This window comes from Lynx canadensis, chromosome E3, assembly GCF_007474595.2.
Source record: "Lynx canadensis isolate LIC74 chromosome E3, mLynCan4.pri.v2, whole genome shotgun sequence".
NCBI classification, from domain to species: domain Eukaryota; kingdom Metazoa; phylum Chordata; class Mammalia; order Carnivora; family Felidae; genus Lynx; species Lynx canadensis.
Genome location: NC_044318.1, coordinates 10,204,759 through 10,220,339, shown reverse-complemented (window position 1 = coordinate 10,220,339; position 15,581 = coordinate 10,204,759). Strand labels below are relative to the sequence as shown.

Below are 15,581 nucleotides of genomic sequence, written 5' to 3'. Positions count from 1 at the left end.
TTAGAGGAAAGGAACAGAGATGGCCACACATGAAGGGGGCGATCTAGCAACAGGAAAAGGCACACACTCAAAGTGTCACCTCAAGGGGCCACTTTCTCAGCTTTGAAAGAGGAGTCCAGACAGACCACCTCTCCCACAAAAACAACTGAAAGCGCTAGGCAGTTACTTAACCGAAACAAAACTGGGGACCTTGCTGCCCAGGCAAGACTTAAAGAACTCAGACCCCAAAGAGAAGGGAAGTCCACGGACAGTCCTACGCTTGGGGCCTTACTTCGCCCTCGAGGCTTCTTCCGGCTACAGAGTTTCTGACGAGAAGCTAAACAGAGCTTTCAGAATTTCCACAAGGTCTGAAAGGAAAAAATTAGAGCTCAGAACCAGCAGAGGAGGATGGAAACTGGTAAACAGCTCAGGGATCCAATGTGGGCTGGACTAAACAGTGTCCCCCGAAAATTCCTGTCCGTCTGAAACCACAGGATGTGACTTTACTTGGAAAAAGGATCTTGCAGATGTAACTAGTTAAGTTGAGGTAATACTGGAGTAGGGTGGGGCTAAATCCCAATGGGCTGTTGTTCTAAGGGGAGAGAAGGACAAGGAGACAGAGACACAGAAGGAAGAGGCCACGGGAAGACACAGGCCCAGACTGGGCTGAAGCAGCTACAACCAGGACCGCCAAGGACGGAAGACAACCACCGGAAGCTGGGCACGCATTCTCCCTCAGGGCATCCAGAAGGGACCAACCGTGCCAACACCCAGATTCTGCATTCCTGGCCTCCACACCGGGAGACAATAAATTTCTCTCTGCTGTTTTGAGCCACCCAGGGTGTGGAAGTTTGTTATGGCAGCTCTAGGAAACGGATATACGCTGGAAACCCCAAATAACTAGTCCTAGCAGTAAGGCAAAAGCAGTAATAGATCAGCCCTCGCAAATGCTGAAGCCCAGGCACGAAACGCTCAGTCCTCGACAGGAGAAAACTGATCTTCCTCTATTGTACTCACCTGAGCAGCAAGAGTGAAGTCTCTCTGAAGAAAGAGAACATCATCCCAAGCTTCCAACTACACCTGGGACTCAGTCACATACACAACATACACAACACCTGGGACTCAGTCAAAACTACCAAGCACATGCCGAAGACAAGAATGCACTCAATATCAAGACGACAACAAAAAATAAGGGGCTTCTGGCGATAGCCAAGTGAGAAGTTAACAAATCCTCTCCCTAGAAAGCAAGTTTATAACTAGACAGAAATGAAAGAGACCACCATTCCGCACTCTGGAAACTGACTTCAGGGGTTTACCATCTGAGAAGTGTTTATGTTCGAAAACTGCTAAATTTCAGGTAAGAACAGCAAGAATGCTAACAACACAACACTATCTCAGCTGTCAGGGGCACAGTCAACAGTAAATGTGGGCCCAGAGCCAGAGATCCTCAAGCTGAAGAAAAGCTAGAAATCCATCTTTCAGCACAAAATCTCATCATTTTTAAATGTTGAGAACTTTAAAAAAAAATTTTTTAAGCACACTGTACAAGGGCACCAGTTTCTAAACTCAGCCCAATATGCACCCCAACCCCAGCTGAACAAACGCCGTCCTGCCCGGCAGACCCTCAGTACTATCGACTGTATTGTGATTTTCGACAGTATCATTTTGTTCAGTCATTACCTTGAACTCCGTTCTCCTCTCTCAAAAGGTAATGTTCCTCATGTGTAAACAGAGCTACTGCAACAGCCTGTGGGTTAATTCACTGTTACCCTATTGTCCCCTGTCGCTTCCGGTCCAGTTAACTGGGCTACAGTGGTCTACAGAGGAGCACCAAAGGGCAGGGCACCAGGCCTCCTGCCTGAAGAGGGGGGAGCTGACAGCAGCCAGGAATCTGACATCAGTCTGACCTGGTTGGAAGCCTCAGCTCTGCCATTTACTAGCTATGCGAAAGTGAGCAACTTATTCACTTATCTGAGCCTCGGTGGCATCATCCGAAAAATAAGGGCATCATCACCCAGCCTGCAAAGCTGCCGCCAGGTTATCAAGCACCAGCTCTGGCAGCTCTGTGCCCAGGCCTGGGCTCTGCACGCGCTTTCTCATCAAGCCCCCACCACAAAACCGTGACCTTATTTTACGCACGAGGAAACGGAAGCTCAGAGAGAGGATGTCCCAGGGAGCTCACGTGTGACGAGTCACAGAGCGGGATTTCTAGGGTCACACGTCACCGGCTCTAGGGTCTGGTATTAACTGCAAAGCTACATAAAGGGCCCAGGCCAGCAGCCAGCAGGGACGAGGGAGCACAGTGACACTCATTCACATCCAACCCTCCTCTCAAGATTTCATTTTCTCCATTCCGCCTGCTACGGTCATTCCAATGGCTTTATGAGCAGCTGTGAACAGCCACCAATCTGATTCTTCCTGACTCCTAGCAGCTGAAAACCCACCACCACCCCCCCCCCATACAAGGATTTAAAAAAACGTTCAATAAGAGGAAAGAGGCTCTAATCAGCCAAGGACCATGTGTACCAGTGACTGGTTAACTGCACCGCGACAAGACTGAAGGAAGCCCTTGGCAGCGACTCGCGGGCTAAGCCAGTTCGGTCTTTCCCCTGCTCCTAATTGCCGGGAGGCCCGGAACCTCTTCCACGGCAGAAAGCAAAGCAGAGACCCTGCTCACCGGCTGGGGTCTGTTCCGGATGCAGGTGCGGAAAGGGCGCCGAGACACCGGGAAGCAGCATGAATGAACAGTGGCCACAGCCTCACACGTGTGCTGGTGCTCCTCTGATCACCAGGCCCAAGTAAGAGAAAGACACGAATCCTAGTCCGGGTAGGGCCAGACAGAGCCATGCTGCACGGCCGAAGGTTGGAGCCCCCGTGGGAGGAGACGGAGGAAGAGTCTACGCGTTTAAAGGGTGTTGGGGAGAGGAGGGTAACTGGTTACATGGTGACTAGGCTCTAGGAACCGAGGCGGCCTCGGCGGAAGCCTCCGGACAGCCCCCCAGGGAAACGGAATGTACGTCAGCCTCACCGGTGAAAACAACGAAGGCGCAGCAGGGGCGCTGCCCTAGGGTCCATCAGCCTTACCCTCAGGGCCTGACTCCAAAGCCAACGTTGCCTCCCACCGGGCCAGCGGCTGCCCTCGTCAGATGCAAGCAGACCCAAGGCCTTGCGGCCTACCCCACACTGGTTTCTCTCAAGTAGCTGCGCACGGACAGGGAAGAAGGAAACGAGAAGAAACACGAGGGCCCAACATGGCGAGGAGGACCCTGGGAAAAGGTACGTCCTCCAGCAGCTCATCAACCAGCCCAGAGCACTGAGCCGGCTGCATGTGGAGGACAGAAGCCACCAAGACGGCAGAGGCCAACATCCTAGGCGACCGAGGCAGCAGGGGGTGGCTTCCATGAAGAATGAGGCCCTTGCAGGCGGCTCCTGTCCGACCCGGCCCCGTATGTCCCCAAAACTTAAAGAAGGGACCCAGGAGCACAGAAGAAAAATCAACGGTGACGGGAATCCCTCTCGTGGCTGTCCCCTGACCCCAAGGGGAAGCACGTTCGCTTGTGGACAGGAGCAACTGGGGAGATGAACGACAGAGCTGAGAATCCAAGGAAGGCAGACACACAACACGAGGGAGGGGGAGGGGGAGGGGGAGGGGGAGAGGGAGAGGCAGAGAACTGTCTTGTCTGGCAGAGAATTCCCACAGACGCCCCGGCCAGACACGGCGAGGGCCAACGGTCAGCTATGAGCGAGGGGCCCTCCGAGCATTTCAGTCAGCAGTGACACGCACGTTGCCACAATGACAAGATTCAGGAACTCAGAGCAGCACCCACAAGCAGGGTCTGAAAGGACCTACTCTTTAAAATGTCCTGGAGGGGGGCCCCTGGGTGACTCTTAAGCATCTGACTTCGGCTTAAGCGTCCGACTTCGGCTCAGGTCATGATCTCACAGTCCGTGAGTTCGAGCCCCGTGTCGGGCTCTGTGCTGACAGCTCGGAGCCTGGAGCCTGTTTCAGATTCTATGTCTCCCTCTCTCTCTGCCTCTCCCTGTTCATGCTCTGTCTCTCTCTGTCTCAAAAATAAATAAACGTTAAAAAAATTTTTTTTTTAAATAAAATGCCCTGGAGGAAGGGCAGAGTACGTATCTTATAGGACATGAGATGCTTCTAGGTTCAGATCCAAAGCAAATCGCTTCGAACAGTTTCCTCATCTGCACAATGGAGAAAATAAGGTCCCTGCTACTCACAAGGCTGCCGAATGAGCTAATTGACATAAAAGACTGACGAGGTTCCAGGCTTGTGCAAACTGCTCCTATGTGTCAGTAGCCATTATTAACACTGGCCCCGTCGGTCAGACACACAGGAGCAGGACACACGGGAAATGCTCTGGCAACACACATACGGGCGGTAGCAGAGGCGTAAGCTCAGAGACCTGCTGTCGCTGTTGCTGAAGACAGACTTGACCGCGGAATGGTGTGCTATCCCCACGCACAAAATTAGAACACGTTGAGTTCCCAGCGATTGCCAGCCACACTGGTCACATATGCACCTTGGCTGCAGCACCCCGAGCCCCCAGAGATGGCAACCCGCGGCTCCAAGGGGTCCGCAAAGGACAACGCCAACAGTGACCGCGGGTAAGACTTTCTCACTCGTGGATTTCTGCACCACCACGCTCCCCCCACCCCCGTCCCACACGATTAAAAAATAAGTGAAAACTTTTTAAAAGGAGGGCAACAGAAAAGACCTCATCCTCTGCGCTGCATCAGGCCAAGCAGTACCTGTTTCTGTTTTGCTGGCGAAGCCTGCTGCCTGTTTGATTGCGGCCGCCGTGAGCGCCAATCCCCGGCTCCTCTTCAGGCCATGCTGCAGGACGGCCTCAAACTGGGCGCACAGACAGGTCACCCTGCGAGAGAACCAGTGATTCATCAGTCCGTCTGTGAAGGGAGACAGACAACCAGGGCAGCCCCAGCACCTCCGGGGAGGGGGTGTGTAAGCGGTTGTAAAGCTCAGCGGGAAGGTACACACTGGACAGCTGGATTGGCAGTCAGGTAAGTGACACGGAATTGACTGGGGCCTCTCCACACACCTCTCCCCGTTTTTGTTCATTTCACATAAGTCCAGGAAGCCCCACAAAGTCTGGCCATATTCATCAGACTCCTGAACGCATACTAACAATTCACAGGAAACAAGGGAAATGGAATTGGTGCCAGCCATCAGAGGAGAAAAGAATAAAATCCAATTTAAAAAGAGATCAGTTAGGCTTAGGGAGGGGCTGGCTGCTAACTGTATCCAATTCACAAGTTCCAACTCTAATTCATATCACGTGTACTTTAAAGAATTAGATTATCTTTGAAGAGATTGAATGCACCAGCCTGCCAAATTGGAAACATTGTATAATTTCATGGCCTGTTACATACACTAAAAAAATAATATGAATTCTGATTCTTGTTCTTTATTTTGTTGCAAGAATATTGTGAAGTCAGATCCAGAGTTAATGGAAAGAATTTTCAATTAAGTTACAACTACTGTGGATTCAATTAAATTTATTTCTCAATAACCAAGGAAATAGGAGTTTCAAGATGACGTTGGCAAAGAGAGGAGGTCACAGCTACTATGTCCTATTCTTAACAACCATCCCAGGGCTCTTGGGCCCCAAGGCCCATCGGGTCTGTGGACTTCAGAGACCCTTCCATTCACTCATACAACATACGTTAAGAAATCCTGAATTCCTCTGTGCCAGGCTCTATTAATCTAGGCTCTGAGGATACAAAGACATACCAAGGTCTCTGCCTCACCACATTTGCATGGTTCTAACAGAGGGAGATACACAAACTGAGCAGACCATTTCAGTTATGAGAACTTTGAAGAAAATAAAACAAGACGAGGTGACAGGTGGAGACACGTCAGGAACAGGCTTAGATTCGGTGGCCCAAATGGAGGTAACCTTGGAGTTACGACCTGGATGTGACAAGACATAGCAGGCTGGGCAGGGGGACCCAGTGCAAAGGCCCGGAGGCCATCACCACCTGGCTCAACCTTGCCTAACTTCAGGCATTTCCTGATCCACTCACCTCCACACCTGTAGCAATAATACTCCAAGAGTTTATTGCTCTGTGGGTGGTAAAATATTTTCATAGCCATTATTTCATTAACTCTTTCCACCAACATTATGATACAGGTGGTATTACATCCATTTTACACCTTAAAAAAAAACAGGCTTAAAGACATTTCAGAGACAGTAACATGAGTACATAATAAGCAGCGATATAAGACAGTACGTAATTAACAACATCTGTACTCCAGTCCTGCCCAAGCCTGAACTGATCCAAGGTAGTTTCCAATACACCCCATACCAAGACAAACATGCTTATTCTAAGACAAATGTCCTCTCTCTCCCATACCCCACTTTTACTCGAGTCCTCTGCCTGCACCAGAAAAGCCTAACAGAGCATCAAATACCCAGCATTCATACATTCACTCTCCAGCCTGTTCTCATGACAAACATCACTAATCCATCCCAGCATTCCAGGCGACCACTGCCAATGATCAAAGCTGGCCCTCCACAGGAAAGAAACCTATGTGGCATCCCAAACCGAACAAGTGTCCTCAACTATGCTGGTTTCCAGCTCCTACCTTGGCTCTCCTGCAACTGGCTCAATGTCTGGTACACAGGACATGCTCCCTAAATCCTTTCTCAGCGGGCAGGAAAATGAGTAAACAATCTTGAACCGTGAGTCCCAGACTACTCCCCCACACTGGAACAACCCTCTTTGCTGGGCAGATGTCACCCTTAAATATGAGCTGTGCCTATGCCAGTCTCTCTGCAAGTTTACCCAGGTACACATTTAAGGGCTTCCTGAAAGCTGGGACACCTAGCAAAACTATCTAAATTCCACAGCAACCAAAAGACGTATGGCAAAATGGAGCCCAGCCAAAGCCCCATCCCGGGAGGAATACACCAGAATTATTATTCTCCATAATAAACCACAGCCTGTACCTTTAAGCAAATTATCGGCAAATATGGTAATGAAATCGACAATCCCTGTTAGTTTGCTTGGTTCTAGTGCACAAGTCAGTAACTGTCCCGCCAACTCTAGATAATATCTGGCCCCTAAAGAGAATGGAATGCAGGTGAACAGCACAAACCCAGTCCCCAAGGCTCAGGTTACATCATCAGTATTACCTTCCAGATGCAGACATGTCACAATCAACCTAATGCAGCAGAAAACCCACAGGGGGTACTAATCCTATAATTAATTCATTGCGATGACCGCCTTGCCAAAGGCCATTCTGTTTATCACCCTCCCCATGTCCCCTTTTCACTTCCCATTTTACCTGACCTTGTACCTACTGGTCATTCAAGACTTGGCTCGAGGGTCCCCCTTTTCACTTCCCATTCTACCTGACCTTGTACCTACTGGTCATTCAAGACTTGGCTCGAGGATCCCCTCCACCAGGAAGCCTTCCTGAGTGCTTCCTCATTCTGAGCTTCTTTCTAGTACGGCACTTGACCAACCTCTCTGTTAATGAGCTGCTTCCTAGAGCTGTCTCCTCTCGCTAACTTGAGCTCCCAGACACCAGGGACCATGCCTCGTGCATCTTCAGTGTCCCAGTATGTAGCACAAGTGTGGTAACCGTGGCCAAAATGGTGCCTCCCTTGGGGGACTCAGAATACAGACTTGCACATTCAGGCGGGAGACGCGTCTCAGGAGATGTTGTACAATTCGTATTTCGGGCCCACGTCAGTTGAATCAGGCAGAACACACTTGTCCAACCACACACATCTCTACCTCGTTAACGCATGGCGGACACACTACAGGCGCTGATTTATGACCTCACACCCTAAGGCTTCCATTTCTTCTCATCTTTACTCATTTCTATGATAATTCCTGCAAAGCAAAGGGGCACCTGCTTGAGCGGGGCTCTTCATTTTCTCAGCTTGGTCTCTCCTATTTCCCAGAAGGCTCTCTGCTAAATGCTTTCTGGCATCACTGTGGTGGGCTGGCTGCCTCCATGGCATTTCATCACATCCAACTTCTAATGTAAGTCAGTGAATTGGGCATGTTTTTAATTAAGTGGGGGGACTTAACAGCAAATGTTTTCATATTTTTAAAAAATTTTTAATGTTTATTTTTGAGAGGAAGAGTGCAAGTAGGGGCAGGGGGTGCAGAGAGAGAGGGAGACACAGAATCCGAAGCAGGTTCCAGGCTCTGAGCTATCAGCACAGAGCCCAACGTGGGGATTGAACTCACAAACTGTGATATCAAGACCTAAGCCAAAGTCAGACACTTAACTGGCCGAGCCACCCAGGCACCCCTGTTTTCATTTTTTTATTGATTTTTTTTTAATTTACATCCAAATTAGTTAGCACATAGTGCAACAATGTTTTCAGGAGGAGATTCCTTAATGTCCCTTACCCATTTAGCCCATCCCCCCCCCAACAACCCCTCCAGTAACCCTCTGTTCTCCATATTTAAGAGTCTCCCTGTTTTCATATTTTTAAAATCACCAATCAAGAGGCACCTGAGTGACTCATTCGGTTGAGCATCCGACTTTTTTTTTTTTATTTAACATTTATTTACTATTGAGAGACAGAGAGACACAAAGGGTGAGCAGGGGAGGGGCAGAGAGAGGAAGACACAGAATCTGAAACAGGCTCCAGGCTCTGAGCTGTCAGCACAGAGGCTGACATGGGGCTTGAACCCACAAAACGGTGAGATCATGCCCTGAGCCGAAGTCAGTCACCCAACCAACTGAGCCACCCAAGTGCCCCAGCATCCGACTCTTGATTTCGGCTCAGGTCATGATCCCAGAGTCATGGAACTGAGCCCCACATCAGGCTACACACTAAGCATGGAACCCCTTTGGGATTCTCTCTCTCTCCATCTCTCTTTCTCTCTGCCTCTCTCCCCCACTCCCGCTCTCTCTTTAAGATAAAAAAAAATTTTTAATTTAGGGGCACCTGGGTGGCTCAGTCGGTTAAGCATCCAACTTCGGCTCAGGTCATGATCTCACGGTTCGTGAGTTCAATCCCCACATTGGACTCTGTACTGATGCTCAGGGCCCAGAGCCTGCTTCAGATTCTGTGTCTCCCTCTCTCTCTGCCCCTCCCCTGCTGATGCTCTATCTCTCTCTCTCAAAAATAAATAAAACATTAAAAGAAATTTAAATAAAAAGCACTAGTCAAAAAAAAAATCACAAGTGTTTACGCATACAACTGTTTACCAGATGAAGAGATACATCGACTGTGGTGTATCGATACAGAACACTGCTCAGCACCCCCTACAAAGGGGTGAAAAACTGACACTACAACGAAGATGAGCCTTGGAAACACTATGCTAAGGGAAAGAAGTCAGACCCAAAAGGCTACACAGCGCAGGATTCCATGAAACGCTGAGAAAAGGTAAATATATACAAACCAAAAGTCAATCCGTGGTCGCCTAACGCTGGAATCAGGGGTTAACTATAAATTGGCACAGGAGGAAAGTTTGGCACGATGAAAATGTCCTAAAACTATATTGTGGTTAATGGTTGCACAACTCTATAAAAGTACTGAAAAAAAAAATCAGTGCATTGTACCCTTACAAGAGGTAGATTTGTATGGTATGTATATTGGACTTCAAAAAAGCTATTTAAAAAGAAAAAAAAAAAACGGTCCTCAAGGTGCTCAGTAAAGCTTGATAAAGGAGTTCATGTATGGAAAATCAAATAGCCTGCTCCGGCTGAATGTAAAAGTTATCTACCACCAGCACAGGGGGACACGGCATGAGCTTAACTAGTTTACTGCTGAAATTCTGCAAGCTGCGACCTCTATTTCAAGACTCCTTAACCTGCCACATCAATCTACAGTAAGATTCTTAAGAATCCTCTACTTTTTTATGGCAAACGTTAGAACAACAGACAGGCTCAACAATAAAAGTAACCTTATGAAGGAGGGCACATTTCAAAGCGCTCCTTTCACGTGTTAGAGGAACCTTTTGGAGAAAACCAAGTACAGTTATGAAAATGGACTGGATTATCCTCATGTGGAAAGCTCCAATGTCACCTGGAGTGGAGTCAACTGTACCCCTAAAAATCAGGCAATTAACAGCATCAGCCCTGTGTCAGATTTAAGGCAGTACAATCACACCAGCCTTGCTAAGGCAAGGCCGTGACATGACAACCATTTGCAGCGGCTATACTCTGTATTTGTGCCTTATGAACTAACTTTTCCAAAGGGCACATCCTGTAGCCTGTGAATTTCACTGGCAAAGACCAGTCCTCCGCTGCAATCTACAAGTCCAATAAAGATTTACAAATGAAAATATTCGAAACACATTATCTGCACCTGTGGAAAGTTAAAAAACACCTAAAGAGCTGACACTGGGAACTAGTTGAATGAACAGTAACAGAGCATATCGTCAAATGCTATTTAGCCCTTAAAACTCATACCAAGAGCTTCTAGTGAAGACCCACAGGTTTAAAATATAAAATGAAAAGTAAGCGGGATATAAAACTACATACTGGGGCGCCTGGGTGGCTCAGTCGGTTAGGCGTCCGACTTCAGCTCGGGTCACGATCTCGCGGTCCGCGGGTTCGAGCCCCACGTCAGGCACTGGGCTGATGGCTCAGAGCCCGGAGCCTGCTTCCGATTCTGTGTCTCCCCCTCTCTCTGCCCCTCCCCCGTTCATGCTGTGTCTCTCTCTGTCTCAAAAATAAATTTTAAAAAAACGTTAAAAAAAATTTTTTTTTAAAAAACTACATACTAAGTCTCTCAAGCATGCTAAAAAAAAATCCTAAAGGGAATTAGGTGAAAAAAATTAAGAGCCACTTCGTAAAAGAATTACTGCTGATGTCTTTCTTGCCTTTATGCTTTCCTGAACTTAGCTCCTTTCCAAAATAAGCATTAAAGAAATATTCTTATCTCAAAAACCAGAAATATTGCTACCTTGAGCTACAACAAATGAAGAAATATGATTTAAAAGTTAGTGTACAACTATTTTAAATGCTTATAGAGAACTTGAAATACATTTCTTTTTAAGTTTAGATCATAATGTTAAGCAAAAAAAAAAAAAAAAGGAGATCTAAAAAAAGATTTTAAAAAGTGTTTCTAACCCACAAATAAAAAATACTGCAGGGGCACCTGGGTGGCTCAGTCACTTAAGGATCCGAGTTTGGCTCAGGTCATGGTCTCACGGTTCGTGAGTTCCAGCCCCGCTTCAGGATTCATCATCCTCTGCCCTCCTGAGATTCTCTCTCTCTCTCCCTCTCTGACCCTTGCTCACTCATACTCTCTCTCTCTCTCTCAAAAGAAGAAAAAGAGGGGCACCTGGGTGGCTCAGTTGGTTAAGTGTCTGACTTTGGCTCAGGTCATGATCTCGCGGTTTGTGGGTTCGAGCCCTGTGTTGGGCTCTGTGCTGACAGCTCAGAGCCTGGAGCCTGCTTCAGATTCTGTGTCTCTCTCTCTCTGCCCCTTTCTGGCTCACGCTCTGTCTCTCTCTGTCCCTCAAAAGTACATAAATGTTAAAAAAAAAAATTTTTTTTGTAAAAAAAGAAGAAAAAGAAAAGATGCTCAAGGGGAACCTGGGTGGCTCAGCTGGTGAAGCACCTGACTCTTGATTTCAGCTCAAGTCATATTCTCACGGTAGAGGAGTTTGAGTCCTGCATCAGGCTCCACACTGACAGTGTGCAGCCTGCTTGGGATTCTCTCTCCCTCTTTCTCTGCCCCTTCCCTGCTCGCTCACTCTCTCTCTTTCAAAAATAAATAAATAAACTTTAAAAAAAATAAAAACTAGTAGAATTAAAAAACTAAAAATAATTAGAACGATTATTGGAACCGTAACTCGGAAAGGTAACCATAACTTGGAAAGGGTTCGGCCAAGAGAGAAAATGCAGAAGCAGAACGTTACATATGATTCAATTTTCGTAAAACAATAGCAATAAAACCTGTGTTTTATTTGTAAAAATTCTGAGAACATGGAGAAAACCGCAGAACAAATAAATCTCGGTCATGAACACAAGGTACCCAGAGGGAGGGAAGGGAGTAAAAAAGAGAGCAAAAAAAAAAGTTGACACAGAACCAGAAAAAAAAATGCAAGCCTGGTAAGGCCGAAAACTCACAAGGCAATAGTTTTCTTTTTTTTTTCAACGTTTATTTATTTATTTATTTATTTATTTATTTATTTATTGGGACAGAGAGAGACAGAGCATGAACGGGGGAGGGGCAGAGAGAGAGGGAGACACAGAATCGGAAACAGGCTCCAGGCTCTGAGCCATCAGCCCAGAGCCTGACGCGGGGCTCGAACTCACGGACCGCGAGATCGTGACCTGGCTGAAGTCGGACGCTTACCCGACTGCGCCACCCAGGCGCCCCAAGGCAAAAGTTTTCAAGACAGTGTTAAGTGTGAGCGTATGAGGGTGTAAAAAGAAATTTAAAAAATCAAATGTATGTTCTACCAGAAGAGCAAGAAATCAAAACAATGAGCAATTCTTAAATGGGTTAAATCGTAATTTCTGACCATTTTCACAAGTTACTAACACCAACACAGGATCTGTCTTCTCTGGGGTGGACAGACCTCCAGCTCTCTCCAGAAGCAAACACTGTCCCGGCTTCTCCCGGCAGAAGAGACATTTCAAAATCAGGAACAGGGGCTGGCGGCTGGGAAGGAAATCAGCTGAAGGGGCTGGTGACATTAAAAGGGAAAAAGAACGGAGACAAGAGTCCCTAGATGCAGAAGGAGGGAATAAATGGGAAATGAGACACAGAAGGGACATTAAGCCAGTGGCCCATGGGTCTCCAAGCCTGGTGGGAACCCACAGTCTGGGAGAAAGAAAACTTCACGCCAAAGCCTGCTTTCAAACAAAAGGGAACAATTGAAAACCAGTTTGTTCTGATTTCTGGCCGCACCTTAGAGCCAGAGAACGGACGTCTCATCCTCCGTGTCCAGTCAGCACCTCAGGCTTATCAAGGCTCAGTCACAAAGCTTCTCGATCCTTCCGTCTCTCCTCCCAAGAGCACTCCCTCCACCCAGCCCCCCTGTCCCCTGCTCCCCGGGCCCCATCGCACCCCACCCATCCCCCCCACCTCCTCGGGAAATGCAGATCTGACTATATTGTCCTTTATTTCTCTCTCACCCACGCCACACTTTGCCATGGCATACAGAACATGACACAATTTCAGAAGGGACACAGATGAACATTTCTATGTTAATCACTTCAATGCATCGAGAAAATCTATAACCAGCCATCCGTCTTTGATATCACTGATGCTGTTACTTAGGACAAGTCCAAAGTCATAAGCCAGGGCCTTCAAATTCCACCACAAGCCAACACCTGGCTCAGACAGTATAGAGAAATGGCAAAAACTGTGAAAATGGTATGCAAATAGCCACAGCCTAGGAAATGACACCCTAACTGGGGTGCCTGGGGGGCTCAGTCAGTTAAGCATCCAACTCTTGATTTCAGCTCAGGTGGTGATCTCACAGTTCATGAATTCAAGCCCCATACTGGGCTCTCCGCTGATAGCGTGGAACCTGCTTGGGACTCTCTCTACTTCTCTCTGGCCCTCCCCTGCTCTCTCTCTCTCAAAATGAATTAAAAAAAAAAAAAAAAGAGGGGCACCAGGGTGGCTCAGTCAGTTGAGCGTCTGACTTCAGCTCAGGTCATGATCTGGTGGTTCATGAGTTTGAGCCCCATATCAGGCTCACTGCTGTCAGCCTGTCGGCACACAGCCCGCTTTGGATCCTCTGTCCCCCTTCTTTCTGCCCCTTCCCTACTTACACTCTCCCTCTCAATAAATAAATAAAACATTAAAAAGACAACAACTTAGGGGCACCTGGGTGGCTCGTCAGTTAAGCAATGGACTCTTGGTTTCACCTCAGGTCATGATCTCACTGTACAGGAGTTCGAGCCCCGGGTCAGGCTCCGCACTAACAATGCTTGGGATTCTTCTCCCCCTCTCTTTCTGCCTCTCCCCAGGTCCTGCTCAATCGCTTGCTCTCTCTCTCTCTCTCAAAATAAATAAATAAAATAAAATAAAATTTAAAAAAAAATAAAGAAAAAGAAAAACAATGATACCCTAATGGATAAAGTTCAAACACCTAGTGACTTTCCAGATCACCTCCCAACACCTACAACACATCATCCACAATCCCCCCTTTTGCTCATGCCTGCCTCCACCTTCGCACTTGCTACTCCTGCTGCTGGAATTCCCATTCTTCCCATGTGACCACTAAAGACCCAGTACTCACCTCTCACGTCTATACAATGTAATTGTTACTACAGGCCTCCTTGACTGTCCACAATTTACATGCCCTTCTCCTGGACTCAATCAGAGAAACATCTCGTCCAGTTTACATCCCTAATGCCAACACAGTAGTCTACCCATAGATAACTGTTGCATAGAGGAATTAATGAGCGATCATTCTAGCCTTTCGTTTCCAAATTGGCCCAAACACTGGTATGTCAAGTCATACGGAGACAATGTATTGAGTTTTACTAAGTTCTTACTGGCTGTGCCAAGCAAACATTGTTATATATAAGGAAGCGGGGACCATGATTATCATCTGATGTTCCAGATGATACAACAGAGGCCTAGACAAGATAATCAAGTCCAAAATTACACAGCTGGTAATTGGTGATTTGTGGCTGGGTGGGCCTCTCACGTCAGAGCTTAGACTTCAGGCTCATGGCCTCTCTCTGCTATCGGGACAGTGATGATGATGGTGATGGTGATGACAGTGCTTACATATTGTTTCCCCTGGGCCAAGCACTATTGTCAGTGGCTATAAACAATACAAATATTTATTGATATTCAGACATGGAAATGTGCTCAGACTTGCTAAATGCTGTAGAGTTCCCCTATAGCTAAAAATAATCTTTTTCCAAAAAGAAATCAATTCATTTGATCACTACAGTAAAATAAAAGAATATACAACATGAAAAAATATACATATACAGGGGCACCTGGGTGGCTCAGTCGGTTAAGCATCCGACTCCGGCTCAGGTCATGATCTTGCAGTTCGTGGGTTTGAGCTCTGTGTTGGGCCCTGTGCTGACAGCTCAGAGCCTGGAGCCTGCTTCGGATTCTGTGTCTCCCTCTCTCTCTCTGCCCCTCCCCTTCTTGGGCATGTTCTCGCTCTCTCTCAAATAAATAAATGTTAAAAAAAATTATACACACACACACACACACACACACACACACACACAATGTGGAACCACCTACTACAGATCCTCAAAGTGGAAATGAAGTACTCAAGATAGGAGGATAGAAAATCCAATTAATGAACCCCAAGATTTTTTGCAGGATGAGAAGAATTAAAACATCCAGGCAACACCTCAAACTAATAGCTTGGGAAGGAACCCATGACAAACTGAAGACAAAAATCACATGATGAACAAGACCTTTAAAAGAAGAAAAGGAATGCCTGACAAAGCCATTTGGTTTCATAAGTGTCCAGAGGAATCCATAACGACAGTTTTCAACTGTGCTGAGAATAACATTAAGGAACAGCAAAGGTCAGCTGGTTTTGTTTTGTAGCTTCCTGAAAAGTTCATGAATGTTTCTAACTCTTCACAGGTAAAGAAAAATCACCAAAACAAATCGCTCTTCCCTGGCAAGCTTTGAAAGGAG

At 47.0% G+C, this 15,581-nt stretch overlaps 1 protein-coding gene across 7 annotated transcripts in view; it reads right to left on the bottom strand.

Moving 5' to 3' along the window:
• Positions 1-15,581, bottom strand: part of SNX29 (sorting nexin 29) — a 501,802-nt gene that overhangs the window by 456,598 nt on the left and 29,623 nt on the right. For 6 of the 7 annotated variants that reach the window (XR_003965611.1, XR_003965609.1, XM_030300939.1 and 3 more), the window contains exon 4: positions 4,750-4,874. The exons of the other annotated variant lie outside the window; for it this stretch is intronic. Coding sequence is in view for 4 of the 6 variants with exons in the window: in XM_030300939.1 (XP_030156799.1) it covers positions 4,750-4,874 (125 nt within the window). In the remaining 2 variants the exon portion in view is untranslated. The remainder of the gene's footprint in view (positions 1-4,749; positions 4,875-15,581) is intronic. 7 annotated transcript variants of the gene reach the window in all.